Source organism: Struthio camelus, chromosome 2 (genome assembly GCF_040807025.1).
Source record: "Struthio camelus isolate bStrCam1 chromosome 2, bStrCam1.hap1, whole genome shotgun sequence".
NCBI classification, from domain to species: domain Eukaryota; kingdom Metazoa; phylum Chordata; class Aves; order Struthioniformes; family Struthionidae; genus Struthio; species Struthio camelus.
Window position 1 is genome coordinate 45,435,262 of NC_090943.1, and position 16,744 is coordinate 45,452,005.

Consider the following 16,744-nt stretch of genomic DNA (forward strand, 5'->3'; position numbering starts at 1 on the left):
GAGACAATACTAAAATCAGAAGAGCTCATTTTGTCCCTTGTATATATTAGTAGCATGCACTGTTTACAAACTGTAGACGAATATATTGAATTTTAATGTATGCCTTGTTTTTCCAATAGTATTCAGAATAAAAAAAAGAATAACCTGAAAACTTAAAAGTTAGATAATGTTAATTTACATATTTCAAAAGAAAAACCTTTCCTGAGTCACGTACACTAAGTTTCTCTATCAGAGAGAGAAGCAGCATTAATGTTCCCTGTAATTCATTCATATGGAAAACTAAAGATAGGATAAATAGAATTTTCTTATTTAAACTGAACTGTTTTTTTCCTCATAGACTGACATATATGTTTTAAATATTTTATGTTATGAAATAAATCTTCTTTTACCTGTAAGAATTACAACACCAAGTTTTAAGTGGGCAATCTGGAAAACCATTTTATCAAAATATATTTTCACTTGCCTTACAGTAGCATGTGTTGCTTTATCATAACTAGTGATACAACTAGTTTCTTTTCCTAGCATCTAGCAACAGCAGGTTTTGAGAGAAAGTTCAAGTTTTTTTGCATGAGAAAATTTGCTCTTTGTCAGAAATTCCTCCCTATTACAGATCATCCTATCTAAAGGATGAATTGTATTAATGGAAACTGTGCAAAAGACCTGTTACAAGCATTCTCCATGATCTAAATGAAATCACCATAAAGTGCAAAAATGGCATTTTTTATGCTTAAAATGAAAGAACATCAACACTAAGCAAAGTGCAATGCTGTGGAAAATGCACACACACTTCTGTGTGTTCGCTGCCCCGCAAAGGAAAGAATACAGGCAACTGCTCTTTATTACAGACTATATATTGCTTTCACTTGTAAACTCCATAAAAGTAGTACTGTGTTGACCTGTGAATATAAAGGGACAGTTGGTTTTAAAAACTTTTAAATGCAAAGCTAGATAGATACTGATAGAAAAATGCATGGGGTTAAGCAAACCACAAATATAAACACAGACTCAATTTCCATGTATGTATGCATGTAATGAGCTATGCACATTACATATACACTATACGTAATGAAAGTTTTATATCCTCCATGGGATATAAAGTTGGCCTGTTCTGAGAAAGGGGAAAGACTTGACAAATATAGAAATTAAAAGTTTCATCAGGTTTGAAAAGTATTCTATCTCTCAGTAAATCTTCAGGCATGGCAACTTTCTAAGCATTATCATTTCAAGTAGACTTGTACACTAGATAGCTCAGAAGAAAATGCATTCATTGACTAAGACAAGATCAAGAAGTTGGAGAACTGAAAATAAGAAAGTATAGACACTTTGAGAAAATAACATTCCTGTGAGTGGTTGCAAATTTTTCTTCTAAAACAGATATTCAAAATAACTTCTCATTTTTTTAAATACTGTATTTGAACATTTTCTTTAGCTGTTGCTTAACACACACAATAAGTATGCATACATAGATACATACACAGAGCATGCCTAAGCTTATGTTCTAATGGTTGACTATATAATTGTGTACACAAATGTGACTTTTGCTAATAAGCATCCATTATACCCCCATCACCATGACACTGCATTTTGTACTACAAACTCTAAAGTGAAAAGACCGAGTCAGTTTGGAATTAAAAGGAAAAATAATACTTCACGATTTTAGAATTAAAAATATTGCAGTACTTTAAACACTCAGGCTTCCTCATTTCATTTTTATTAAAATATTGCTGATTTATTTAGATAAGTGTGAAAGACAATAGGATTATTAATTATCCTGACAAGGAGCAAAAAAGCTGATTTTTTAAATTTAATTTCATGAAAATAGTAAGTGTAAATCTAAATCCGTTCCTCTAAAGCTAGACTACTATCCTCTGTCAAGCAAATCCATGTGTAGAATGCATACTCTTCTTTGATAAAAGCACTGTAAAGGAAGTCATGCATGAATAAAAGCTATGTTTTTCTTTCAGTAAAATAAATTTAATGTCACAACAGTTTTAATCTTTTCATGTACTGCTTTGTGTAAAAATCAGATAAAAGAAAATATAGCAGTTAAATGAAGATATTTAGTTCTTAGGATGAAGAACTGACAACCAATGTTCAAAATGTTAGTATATTTCCTCCACAGAATTCCTGTCTAGGACTTGCCATAAACATTCATTAAATCAGTTATAATCTCGGTCAACAAAACATTTACAAGTCATATACACTGTCAGTCCCAGAGACTAAACATAAATTTATTGGCAGATTGCCACTACAAAACAGTTAGTGTATCACTAAAGGACACTGGTTAACAAAATTATTTTTCCATGTGGAGTATTAGGCCTAGAAGCTAAACAGATAGCTTAGGTCCATGTGCTGAAGTTCAGTTAGCAGCCTGTATCTGTTTTAAATCCAGTTATCTCTAAACTATGCTTCAGAGTCTAATTTAGATCCATATTCTAAAATTTCCTAACACTGTAACAACTTGAAGATCAGAGTCTTATGTGCATAGTCACATCCACCTAAACTTTTTTTTCAAGTGATCTGGTAATAAGAATGAAAATTCCACTGAGAGGGAGAGGAAATCCAAACACCAAAACTAATTAGCCTGCAACTGAACTAATATCATTTTGTCCTGTTGAATTTCCCCATTGACTTCCTTAACAAGAGGTAGAAGACAGACATTTACAAAGCTGTACTCTGGCAGACACTCTAAATAGGTAAAGAAAATGTCAGTCTCTATAACATATAGACACACTTCTAGTAGGATCAGAAAGATAATGACATCATTGCTAATGTCAGATTTTAAGTGGTAATCTCTTTTCGCAGGTGGTTTGAGAGGGGCAAGTGAAAATCCCATTTGACATTTTTTCCCTAAGCTTTTCTTAACCATCAGTAGGAGGAGACAGAGTTCAGGAAGAGATGTCTTGCCTTTGCCTGGAACTACTTAAGGAAAAATTTAGCCAGATCTTTCTGCTCAAGGTGACAGCAGAAGCCATACTGTAGTGTCTAAAGCATTACATAATGCCACAAGAAGAACAATTTTATTTAGCTCTTATCATCTCTTTTTCACTCTCTGCTAACTGTTTCAACTGAGGTAGATCCAATCCCAAAAGAAATAGCATGGTCTTGCCATTAACCTAGGAATCTTCAGTTTTTGTTAGGACACTGATAAAACCTTTTATTTCCTCAACATGTTACATGTTTCACTGACCCCTGTTCTGGCATATTTGATTTTCCTTTATTGTTCACGGCTTGTACAGAAAACCAAAACAAATAAATCAGTGCCCTTCCTTTTGTGGCTCTTCTCAGATTTTTTTTTTTTCACCTGAAGAAAAATATGGTTAGAATGACAGCAGCAAACAGAACTGCCTGAATAGGACATAATATGGATTTCTCTGTTATTCCAGCATGTGTATGTGCAAAGGCTGGTTATGACTTCATCAAAACTTTTAAGAGTACATCGGACGACCTCAATATATCAACAGTTATATTCATACTTTCATCTGATGTGACAGTAGGTTTTATTTAAAACATATTTAGTCTCAGAAGCAAAGGCACTGCCAAATACCTTTCTCTTGTTGGGTTAGGCTTTATGCATATTCTTAGCACTATCAGAAAGAACCTTTAACACCATTTAATCAGCAGCAGGGCAGCTTCAGTCCTCAAGTATATGTACCTGAGCACCAGGCACATGTGCAATTTCTCTGAATGAAATTGATACTAATTAAGGTATGTAGAAGAGGTAGTACCAAAATCACATAAAGACAACACAGCTCTTGACTCTTTAGCATGAGCAGTTAATGGTAATTTTTTTTCATTAACGTGGCAATACTGTTACAACAGATATAGCTGAACATATTGAACAAGGTGAATCAACATCTGATAATCTGCTTTACTGATTCACACACACACTGGGTTCTCTGCTTTCCTATACCACTTAACAGAAGGCTGACAAGGATATTAAGGAACTATACAAACAATTGGTGATGAGCAATAAGCCACCTCTGAGTACTAGACTCTTATAGGCTACAACCTTCTATAACCATGTAAGCCTAATAATCATATGTCCTGTGCTGAATATAGACAAAGAATGTAGGCTACTGGAACCTGCACTGAATTGGGTCAAAACTGTCATTGACTAACCTAAACATTTCCTATACTAATGCTGAATGAAAAGACAGAGGAACTGATATCCAAAGATTGTATTTCACCCAAAGGGAAAACATCACTGACAAAACAAAGATACCAGATAAAGTGGGCAGGAGACCTGCATGGATGAGCAAGGAACTACTGGCAAAACTCCAGCAGAAGAAGGAAGTGTACAGAATGTGGAAAAGGGGACAGGCCATTTGGGAGGAATACAGGGACGTTGTCAGAGTCTGCAGGGATGCGACAAGGAAGGCTAAGGCCCAGCTGGAATTCAATCTGGCAAGGGATGTCAAGGACAACAAGAAGGGCTTCTTCAAATACAACATCAACAAAAGGAAGACTAGGGAAAAAGCCGTCCCGCTGCTGAATGGGGCGGGTGCCCTGGTAACGAAGGATGTAGAGAAGGCAGAGTTACTGAATGCCGCCTTTGCTTCAGTCTTTACTGCTAAGGCCAGCCCTCAGGAATTCCAGACCCTGGGGACAAGAGAGGAAGTCTGGAGAGAGGAAGACTCTCCCTTGGTCGAGGAGGATCAGGTTAGAGATCTTTTGTCCAAACTCGGTATCCATAAATCATCCATAGGCCCCGATGGGATGCACCCACGAGCGCTGAGGGAGCTGGCGGATGTTATCGCTAGGCCACTCTCCATCATCTCTGAAAGGTCAAGGAGAACAGGAGAGGTGCCTGAGGACTGGAAGAAAGCCAGTGTGACCCCAGTCTTCAAAAAGGGCAAGAAGGAGGAGCCAGGAAACTACAGGCCTGTCAGCCTCGCCTCCATCCCTGGAAAGGTGATGGAACAGCTCCTCCTGGAGGCCATCACTAAGCATGTGGAGGACAAGAAGGTGATCGGGAGTAGTCAGCATGGATTCACCAAAGGGAAACCATGCTTGACCAATCTGATAGCCTTCCGTGATGGAGTGACTGGCTGGGTAGATGAGGGCAGAGCAGGGGACGTTGTCTCCCTGGACTTCAGCAAGGCTTTTGACACTGTCTCCCATCACATCCTCGTAGGCAAGCTCAGGAGGCGTGGGTTGGATGAGTGGACGGTGAGGTGGGTTGAGAACTGGCTAGATGGCAGAGCTCAGAGGGTTGTGGTCAGTGGTGCAGAGTCCAGTTGGAGGCCTGTAGCTAGCAGTGTCCCCCAGGGGTCAGTCCTGGGTCTAGTCTTGTTCAATATATTCATCAATGACCTGGAGGAAGGCACAGAGTGCACCCTCTGCAAGTTTGCCGATGACTATACTAAACTGAGGGGAGAGGCTGACACACCAGAAGACTGTGCTGCCATTCCGAGGGACCTGGACAGGCTGGAGAGCTGGGCGGTGAGGAACCTCCTGAAGTTCCACAAAGGCAAGTGCAGGGTCCTGCACCTGGGGAGGAATAACCCCAGGCACCAGTACAGGCTGGGGGTTGACCTGCTGGAAAGCAGCTCTGCCGAGAAGGACCTGGGAGTGCTGGTGGACAACAAGTTGACCATGAGCCAGCAGTGTGCCCTTGTGGCCAAGAAGGCCAATGGTCTCCTGGGGTGCATGAGGCAGAGTGTTGCCAGCAGGTGGAGGGAGGTGATCCTGCCCCTCTCCTCAGCCCTGGGGAGGCCTCACCTGGAGTACCGTGTCCAATTCTGGGCTCCCCAGTACAAGAGGGACATGGCACTACTGGAGAGAGTCCAGCGGAGGGCTACCAAGATGATGAGGGGACTGGAGCATCTCTCCTCTGAAGAAAGGCTGCGAGAGCGGGGCCTGTTCAGCCTGGAGAAGAGAAGACTGAGAGGTGACCTCATCAATGTGTACAAGTACCTGAAGGGGGGGGAGGGTGTGTCGAGAGGATGAGGCCAGTCTCTTCTCCGTGGTGCCCAGCAACAGGACAAGAGGCAACGGGCAGAAACTGAATCACAAGATGTTCCATCTGAACCTGAGGAAAAACTTCTTCCCTGTGAGGGTGACAGAGCACTGGAACAGGTTGCCTAGAGAGGTAGTGGAGTCTCCTTCGCTGGAGATATTCAAAAGGCGTCTGGATGTGATCCTGGGCAATGTGCTCTAGAGGTCCCTGCTTGAGCAGGGAGGTTGGACTAGATGATCTCCAGAGGTCCCTTCCAACCTCAACCATTCTGTGAAATTTGCTGAAATTATCTGCAGGACTAAAAATATTGACAAAGGCTCAATAACTGACACCTGTAGACTAGTGCTAGTCTACAGGTCAGGTCATTATTGTTCTGATGCACTATGGGATAGTGGGTCTGAGGTGTGTTGCTATTATAAAGACGCTCTTCAGTAAACAGCATTAAAAATTGGTGAAAATCGATAGCAAATTTTCATTTGCACTGTTTCCCCATTGCATTCAGTTTAGCGAGAACAATGCATGTTAAAAAAGGTCTTTCTGATTTGTTATTGGAATTCATATTCTAAGAAAATTCCTTAAGATAACATATTCATACCTGAAATGTAATTCTCTGCTTTTCTATCTTTTCAAAATATACGTGTTAGATAATACTATGATTTTTCAGACTGCTAAGAACCACAGCTGGAAGGCTAGGAGGCTGCCACTCTGTTACTAACGAATCCTCTGTTTTCTTAACGTGGACCGTGCACGTGAGTGGCGGTATTCTCAAGAGCAAATCAAGATTCAGCAAAGCTGAAGAAATAAAAGAGAAGTATATGCAACAGGAAAACAAGTTTTAAAAATCTGGAAATTTTCATGCTTATTTTCAGTTAAAGTTGATTGTTGCAACCACAAAATTACCTGGCCGCAGTCTTGATCCCAGGCCTCCAATGTAATCTCTATTAAAAAAAAAAAAAAGTAGTAGTCATTTTAATTGTAGTTTGGCTTCAAAGACTGTAGAAGAAATAAATGTTCCTTGACTCCTTCTCATCTTTCTTCTAAAAGAAGTTTGTCCAAACTCATTAATTTTTGATTGTGCATTCAGCATCTGCTGTGGCACAGCTCCCACCAGAATTTTGAAGGGATTCAAATAAATAAATAAATAGACCAACACATATGAAAAAACATGTATATAAGAACTTCTGATCATCACAACAAGGAAAGTCCTAGCTCTAAGGTGAAGAACAGCAGAAACATGTAAGAACAAACTGCACCCTACAGTGCAATTAAGTGCAGACATTTTCAGTCAGGTCGAAATAATGTGGCCACAAAAATGCAAATACTTTCAGATGAAAAGAATTCTTAAGTTTAAAAGGGCTCTTGTAAGCCACATAAAAGCTGGCTGACTCTACATATCCAAAACAGCATGAATTTTACTTAAAAATAAAAGTAGACTTTTTCCTTTCCCTTCTGATTTTTTAGCCTAGAAGGTGCAAAAAACAGTACACAGGCTTTTGGTACTTAAATCTCTCATTAATCTACTAGATTACACATTATTTTTCATTGGAACGTGTTTAAGTACATTTCAATTAACCTATTTTATGGATGGAAAACAAAGAACAAAACAATTATTGTCTAGTGGACAAAAACAGGTGAAACTACATATAGTAGTAGTAAAACAAAAATAATCATAATAATTAATATTAATCCATCACCAGCACAGCAATACCTAGATAGCAAAAATATAGGCCTAAATGTTCTGGTGCTCAACACTAATAGTGTCCCAACCTGCAGATTTCACTAGCTGAGATAAGCAACAATAAAAGGGTGCGGACAGATGAGGAACTGAAAGAACCAGTATGGTTCAATACTGTCTCCTGATGCATGGTAGCCTCAGCAGTCCTAGCATCTCAACAATTTTTATATACTTTTTTGGCAGTAAGGAAAATAGGAGGTTCAGGAGGGTTATGAAGAAGGATAAGAAGTTAGTTTTGCTGATGGCTGCATGAGGGGCAGATATGTGCTTGCTTCAACACCTAAGCATTAGGAAGCTGCCATTATTGACTCAGGATTTTGGCTGAAAAGTGACAGACTGGATGGTGATATGCTAAGAAGAACTCTGGAAGTAAAAATAAAAGACTGTGTTTTAAGTGACAGAAAAAGCACAAGCAGCAGAAGGATACACACAGAAAATGGCAGGGCTGAAGGTATGGCCACAGAAATTTTCCTTGCAGCAGGGTTCTGAATGGGCATTTCAGGGACTAGGATGCATTTATCAAAGCCATAGAAGATGCGGCATACATGATAGCCCTATGAACTTGAGCAAGAGTTTTAATTGTGTATATTGATAGGAGAGGCTATATCTTAGAGATGCCAGCTAGAAAAATTCTGCAACAGGTATATATATCCTGGATGTAAGATCTTAGATGTGCAAGTAAAAGTAGATGCTCAGCTCTCAAACTATTTGTCAGCGTGGGCATTATCTCCTACAATGATCAAAACAGGAGACAATGGGTAGGATTTCAGGTACAGGCAATTGTGACTTTTGTTTCAGTTTTGTAGAATTTAACTGTACAGTCACACAGCCATAAAGGGATCTTACAGAGAAAAGGTAAAATTTAGTATAGATAGAAGACAACACATCTGGCCTATAGAGCTAAATTCATTATTTTAATCAAAGGCAAATAAGTAGATGAATTTGTACATGTGAAGATAAGCTAAAGAAGAAAACAGAGGAGAATCAGTGATAAAGCTACATGCAACATCCAGAGGAAATCAGAAGGACACATCAACTAATATCCTTCAAAAAGGTGCTTAATAATAGTTTCTTAAGAAGGAGAATCAGAAAAGGACAAGTCAAAAGACTCTGTGATTTCAAGAAGATGAAGATAATGCCAATGCTAAATAGCAGGTCAAGAAAATAAAGAACTATGACTTGGAATAGTTCATTTAAAAGCTTAGTAAGAGTTATTTCAGGTATGTTCCTTGAGTAAAAGCTGAATCAAAACAAGGTCTGTGGAGAAACATGGGAGAGGTTTCAAGGCAGTTGACATAAATGCTCTCCTGATTAAGTTACAGGTGAGAGGGAGGAAAAATTTGATCTGAAGTCAGATGGAGCCCAGGGCGATTTTGTTTTTTACATGGGAAAGAAAAGCAGGAATGAAGATAGAAGAGCGAATCTATGAGGAAGAGTGATACCAAAGACAGAAAGTAAGGGGTGGTAAAGAATATGTTAGATGCACATCTGAATTAATGACAGAAGAAAAGGAAAGCACTTTAGAAGGAGAATGAGGATGGTGATGTCATATTTTGTTGTGTTTTGTCTCCTTTTTGGAAGAACTGAGCAGGACTTCAGAATTCCTAAAATAGATATCTAAGTTTATGTAGGAGGTCTAGAGCAGTTCAAAGGTATAAGATATTACTCTACACTACCAAATACACAAATCTATTTTTCTATGGAGAAATAACTGCTTAAAAATGCAAAAACAGTATTTAGCTAACCAATTTATGTCAGTTTAAGCTTATGTAACAGGGCCCACTTTTAAAATTATATCAGTTTGACATAAATCCTTAAATTGTACATATAAAGCTTCTGGGTGAAAACACTCTGAAAGAATATCCTCAAGTAGACTGATTGACAGAGGCTTGGACAAAATGAAGTTGTTACGGCAAGTAAGGAAATTTCACAAGTGTTTCAAACAGGCAATCTTGCAACTGTTCTGTCCACTGGAATTGACCATAATGACAGTCATTTACATAATCTACACTAAAATCACAAATCATACATACCTAATCCGAGGCTGTCTTTCAGAAGTATTAAAACTTGGTTTAATTATGCCTGAAAAAAGGCACAGATGTTATACATCTCTACATTAAAAATAGGATATACATGCATTCTAGTAATTGCAATTTCCCAAACATAGTGTTAAAATAACTTTTAAAAAGCAGTAGTAAATATAAACTTCTAAACATGAGCATTCCGAAAGCACATTTGAATGTGGAGTTGCATTCTGATGTGTTAAAGAATAGCTTGCATCTTAACTAAAGTCTCAACCATGCACACAGTTTTATTACGTTCTTTCAGAAACTAACATAACACGCTGACCTCATGTCCACAGAACATGTATCTGGATTAGCATTGAAATAACTACCTCAGTTACTGCTACCAATGTAACCACAACAGTGTCCTCAGCTAGATAGAAAGTCCACACAGAGCACTTCTGCTGCCTGATCTAAATCCTGTTGTGCCACAGCTTTACTGCCACCATTCGAATTAGCTAGTTATTTAAACTACTACATATGTAATACCTTACTTTTTAAATCATCTCACTGATTTTAAGACCTAGAGGACAAATATACGGCCAATTCTTGGTCACACACCCAATCAGCAATAAAACTGAACCTAGGCATTTATGACATTTATTGCAGGATGCCTCAAGATGTGAAGGAGTGGTAATATACGACGATACATATTATTTATGCAAATTAGAAAGCATGTCATAAAACATTCCTGTAAAACCATTCCTTTGCCAGTAATTTTTTGTCACATATGAGACCACCATCTCCTACAAATGCTATCTTACTTTGTGCAATAAAGAATAAATGCATGCTTAAATCAAAAGGTATGTCACCTAAATGAAGGTCTGAGTAATAAAACTGGGAAATTCTCCAACATTTTTCCTATATAACTAATACTTTTTAATATAATGCCCTGCGTCTTTGTCTACATTAGGTGTTTTTCCACATCAGTAACATCACAAGCATTATCATAGAACAAGACTAGACGCATCTAATCACTCAAAAACTGGCTAGGAAAAAAGATTATACGCCAAACTTACACTAATTCTCCCACTGTTAGTATAGTTACAATAATTATATTTAGTTCTAGAGCAAGAGTGGAGGACTTTCAGAGACAGTCCAGCCTTTAGAAATGAGTATATTTTGGAGAACATTAAATCTAATTGTGCACTGAAATAGTTTTTCAACTTTTTAGAGATTCTCTGACTTGAATGAAAGGATCTTGAAGAAAAGTGGCATCAGCCACATGAAAGTCACTTATAAAACTATAGGAAATGATACATCTTTTATTAGGCCAGTTCTGTCTGGAGAAAGAGAGAAAGGGGGAGAAGTAGGGGGGTAGGGAGAAGGAAGGAGAGAGCAAAAGAGAGTGAGGGAAAGACAGAGCGAAAGAGCAAGAGAGAGAGAGGGGTGGGGAAAGAGAGAAGGAAAAAGACAAAGAGAGCATGTGAGAGGGAGATCATGTGAGAGGGAGAGAACACAGAAATAATGCTTGTATATTTTATTCCTTGCTAGTGTTCTGCTTAGCAAAAAAGGCACTTAAGCTCTGTAGCCAAAAAGAAGGATGCAGACACAGTAATACAAATACAAAAGTAGAAGCTCTGGCTGAACCTGAATCATGTTACTTGGGATAAGAATTTTGAGTTACAACCTCAGGCACTCTGTTCTGACAAAGAATGCAATCTGTTTAGGGAATATATGGGAGAAAAAAATCTGTAACTAAAAGCACTTGGTTAGAGAGCTAAGTTTGAACATAGCTGTTTGCTAGAATTTTAAAAACAGCTACTCCTCTTCAAGTATGTATATACGAAATTGGATCTGAAATACTATAACCTTTGGCTATTTCAAATAAATGATCTTAGTCTTTCTATCAGGAAAGAGCTCATATCCAAATTTTCTTGATTGGTTAGAAGATGACTCACCACATTTGACTTGCAAATCTGCTTGCTTATGAGTATATTTACAACTGCATAATATTTCACACCAAAGAGGCTGTCTCACCAGTCACTCTGCCAGTACATGGCAGAGATGTAATAAGGGTTATTTTCTGACTTATATGGTAAGATTAGGAAAATGCTTATTAATTCTAAAAAAAAAGAAATACCACCTTCATACTCTCTATATAATTCATTAAGCTTTCGGTAGTGCGCATGTATTAGAATGGTTCATCTGCTTGCATTTAAAGCACTGAAGGTAGGCGTTGTACAAAAACAAAAATCTATTTAAGTATTAACAGTGAAGCAATTACCTCTAGTAGAAAGGCTGTTAATTAATATTAGTGCTTACACTGATACGAAAAAGACAAAACAATCACAAGGTGCTGATTTTTCTTGGGAAAATCTTCTGGTGTCAAGTTGGCATGAGGTTATTGAGAAGTGATGTGCATTAATGAATTTAAAATGTAGATACTGGAAATAATTTTGCTTTTATAAAGTAATGAAAACGATTCTTTCCTAAATGAAATATGATTAAAATTAAAGAATAGAATCAACAGGAAACTACAATTTTGTCTAATGGTATATTTTACAAAAACAAGTATTTTAATGCGTTTCAGGAGCAATACTTATGACAGGGCATTGTCCTGATTGCAGTGTAAATGGATATGCCTTAAGGAAACAAAAAGTCATTTCCAAAAAGTGCTCCCAGACAGACACTTAACATCTAAATTATCTCTCATCCAGCTGATTGACAATATGCAAAACTGTATTAGCTTTATTGTACTACTACGCTGGACCACTAAAAACCATGTCATATTTTCTTGCTATTTGGTTTAAGTGTCTGCTTTCCCCTTTCTTCAGCATTTCGGCAGGTACAGTTACACTGCTAATTAAAAAAAAACAAATAAAAACCTCTCAAATATGACTAAACTAAGGAGTAGTTGAGAATATCTTCTTGTTTTTAAAATAAGAAAAATAATGCAACTAATAAGCTGTCATCATCCCAGCACTCTTGTTTGCTTTTGGACACAGAGTGTCCTTACTCTTCATCCATCTTCATCCTTTCATTTCCTACTAATGCCTCTATGCATCATGCATATGCAGAACATTGCTCCTGTAGGATTAAAAAAGTCTAGGCTATTTAATATTTTAAGGAAGATAATTTCAGGTAGTGTGAACTACTGTTCCAGAATCTACGTACCCTCCATTTGGCAGCTTTAAGAGTTGTTAAAAGAGTTAGTCTTAAAGAACTATATTGGCTAGACTAAGAACCATACTCCTTTTCTTAAAACAGAATTAAAAAGCATAAGGTATGTAAAATTATAAAAAATATTATGGCAATTAGTGGATTATAATGAAGTTAACCATTACTTCACTGTCATTTACCTGCACACCAGCTGCTGTGCCATTGAACAACACAGCATATCACATCTTTTTACAAAATACCACCCAAGCTTTACATTTGATATCTTTCTACACTCATAGATCATGTTTTCTCTGAAAGGGATGTTGTGATGGCAGCATGAATAGGTAAGCCCTTTTAAGACCCTGATCAATATACCCGTAATTGAAACTCAAATTTTCATGTTAGTTGTTTCCAAGATAATGAGATGAAAGCTCATCACATTTTCTCCTGTCATGCTGACATGCTCAACAAAACCATGGCTGATACTTCATATAGTGTTAGTTATTTACTAGCAATGAATGGGGGACAACCCAAGCAATACCCAAGAACCCCTGAAATCATTGTAATTTTTAAAATTTTTTTCTTTTTCCCTGAAAGGAAAAAAAAAATGCCAGCATTAATTACAACTGATGTGGAGCACTAACTTCAGCATTAAATAGAAACTATATGTGATCTATGAATGTATGGCTACATAATTATTTTTTTGGAAAGCGACACTGCAGTATCTATACACCAATTAAACTGTATGCTGGGAGGAAAATGTGCAGCCACTTTTGGAAATGCTGATTAAGGCTCATGGGATTAATAGGAACTGATTAGGTCTTTTTGGTTACAAAATTTTATTAAATCAATGGATATCTGGAAAGAAAAATATTTAACTATTAGCAAAAGATGATTTATGTTGATGTCCAAATCTTAATAAAGAAAAATGAACAACAAGGAAATCATTTCCAGTAATGCTTTTGGGGTGGGAAATTATTATCCACACAAATATTTTAATCGTCTCTGTACGATGCTGAACTATGCCAAAATAATTCAATTTCTGGGGGACACGCAATGTGTTATTCTTTAATATAAAAACCAAAACAGAGCAGATCCTCTGCAGGCTGTTATTCCACAAGGGACTCTTTCTATGTAACCTCCTCCCCATATCAGATCGCGCTTCCCTGTATCCTGTAACCTTCTCCTGTCACTCTCTTAGCACTTTACAAGGTTGGTAATAATTCAAGGCTGGCTAGCCTCAGGCCCTCTGGCCTTCATAATGGTAGGCTATCCATTTACAATTAGTAAACGATATTAATGGACCTTAAAGAGAAATATCGAATCATTTATTTGCCCTGCACTAATAGCTAGACAGTTCAATTAAAACCAGTCATATTTCTTTGGTACCTGGGCCAAAATCTGAAGTAAATGCAGGTAGCAAATAGCAATACAAACAGATAAAACTGCTACTCTGTGTTTTTTGAAGCCTGCAATCTTGCAACGCTAAAATTGGTTGATCTTCAGACAGCTACACTCCCTTCCTTCACCTTTTAAAAGGATCGCATGCTTTAAAAAGCATCCACAAATCATCTGTCAGAACTTCATGGGATGAATGGAAATCTCAGATTTTGCTTGGCTCTAACATCAGTCTTTTTCTAACACAGAATGCCCTTAGATTCTCTTCTAATCTAATCAGAACGCCATCCCATTTAACAGGCAGATTTCAGTGGACCACATTTCAACAGGTACCTCATGGTGGTTACAGGTGCTTTACACCTCTTTGCAATTTTCAGATTCAGACTACAATCCAAAAAACTATCACCCAACACAGTGGTGCCTTCCCACCTGATTATTAAAAATAATGAAAGGCAAATCGAATGCTGTATGTCACACACTCCCTTCCTAATTCAAATCTAATCATTAGGCATTCCTTTGCTTCCATTCAGTCAACTCATCCACCCAGCTAAAGCTTGTCTCTTTCCAGTTTCTTCATTACAGCCTCTTATACAGGCCTCCATGTATTCATTACAGCATCACTACTTCTGAGGCAAGTTTTCACACCATCTCCCTCCCGTCTCTTATTAATACCAGTTACCTCATTCCACAAATCTAAAAACACCTTTCTTTTCAAGTTGCCCAGTAATATTCGGGCTGCTCTAGCCATTGCTTCAAAATATAGAGATAAGCTATACAAAGAAAATGTGATGAAAAATGCACATTACCGGAAGACTGGTGCCACCGAGGCACAATTTTAGTTTTCTTTTACTTAGGACCCACAACATATGGTGAACTTGCAATTGATCATAACATACCCTAGTATTTTAGAATAAACTGCTTTACCATTGGAAATCACTGAAGCTCTTCACTTTTAAGGAAACTTACCAAAAGCAGGCTCTTTCAAAGCACTTGAACTGGAGTTGCCTGAGTTGTCTGATATGTCCAGCTCATCATCTAATTCAGAGAACGCATCTGCTCACAAAAATCAAAGCAAAGAAGCTTTTAATCCACCTCTGAGAAGCATAGGAGTACTCTTGATGCTTCTTTTGCTAATGACTACCTTTCTCAGAGTTCTCTAAAGCGCTGTCGTCCTCTGTCAGGAGTTCTTCATAAGTTCTGTCCTCATCTTTTCCACACGTAGATTGAGAGCTGTCAGCTGGGAGGCCTGCGTTTTCTGAAAACTCATGTTTGCAACAGGCTGTTCCACTGCTGTCCTCATCTTTTCCACACGTAGATTGAGAGCTGTCAGCTGGGAGGCCTGCGTTTTCTGAAAACTCACATTTGCAACAGGCTGTTCCACTGCTGCTGCTACGAATATTTGACTTTTCATAACGTTCCTGACAACAAAGAACAAAAAAAAAAATGTTACCTTTCCTTATGCCCTGCTCTTACCCAGCACTTATTAGACAACCTGCAAATGAAAGATTCATTTGTGTATACACACACGCAAACCTATAGAAATCAACTTTCAGTTCGCAATTAACTGTTAGTCCTAGACTACACGATATCAGGTCCAGCCACTGATTCTAAATTTAGAGTAAAAACTTTCAAACTCTTCATCTAACCAAATTATTTCTAGCCTTTATGTAGAAAGCATCTTTGTTCTTGATGAAGATCTTTTTCATAATATGTACTGAAAATGAAAAAAGCAAAACAGATGCTAGACCACAAAAGAACAGTGAACAACACAAAAATAAAAGACTGGACAAAGACATAGTGGGTGCACACATAAAAGCACCAGAAGATTTAGTCTCTTCCAGTTTAAATAATTAACAGCAGACAAGAGTTCTGGAGAACAAAAAGTCTGCACAACAATCAATATAGTAGTAAAATATGAAATGAACTTGATGTGATGTGATTCCCTGAAGCTAAGCTGACCAAATGCTGACTGGCATTTCCAAAGCACAGATGAGAAAATCAAAATATGGAATATAAATTATTTGGCTGTCTCAAGTGCCTCATTTGAGTGCTGAATCTTGTCAGTAGCAAGGGGCTCTTTAATGAGCATAAAATTCTGCCTCTCCTGCTATCGCTGTTTATAGCTTTTCTAGAAAGAATAAAGATCCCTGATCCCTATTTTGCCTCTGTTCTAATGCAACATATTTTGGAGGCTGACTGGTTTTCTGATCTCTTTATATATTGTTCCAAATCGTTTCATATTATTGCTGTTGCACGTAAATAAATTCATACTTTGTTTTACTGTATCTTGTCAGAGTACAGTGTGATAAAAGTGAACAGGAGATAAATCATACAAATAGATTAATGATAAAGTAATTTCAGAGGATTATACATTCCTAGATACTTATACTCTTTTAACAGGCATGTCAAAGACTATTCAGCCTGTAACTCAGACACTGTTCTTTCTGAGGTCAGGTACTGGACTGAGCTATGTCAAAGATGTTA

The 16,744-nt window shown here is 37.6% G+C and overlaps 1 protein-coding gene across 2 annotated transcripts in view; it reads right to left on the reverse strand.

The window, feature by feature from the left end:
- The window catches only part of NEK10 (NIMA related kinase 10), a 114,171-nt gene that overhangs the window by 18,916 nt on the left and 78,511 nt on the right, over positions 1 to 16,744 (reverse strand). For both annotated transcript variants that reach the window (XM_068935465.1, XM_009687925.2), the window contains exons 27-30: positions 15,402 to 15,678; positions 15,227 to 15,313; positions 9,731 to 9,779; positions 6,863 to 6,900 (exon numbers count right to left, since the gene is read on the reverse strand). In XM_068935465.1, the coding sequence (XP_068791566.1) occupies positions 6,863 to 6,900; positions 9,731 to 9,779; positions 15,227 to 15,313; positions 15,402 to 15,678 (451 nt within the window). The remainder of the gene's footprint in view (positions 1 to 6,862; positions 6,901 to 9,730; positions 9,780 to 15,226; positions 15,314 to 15,401; positions 15,679 to 16,744) is intronic.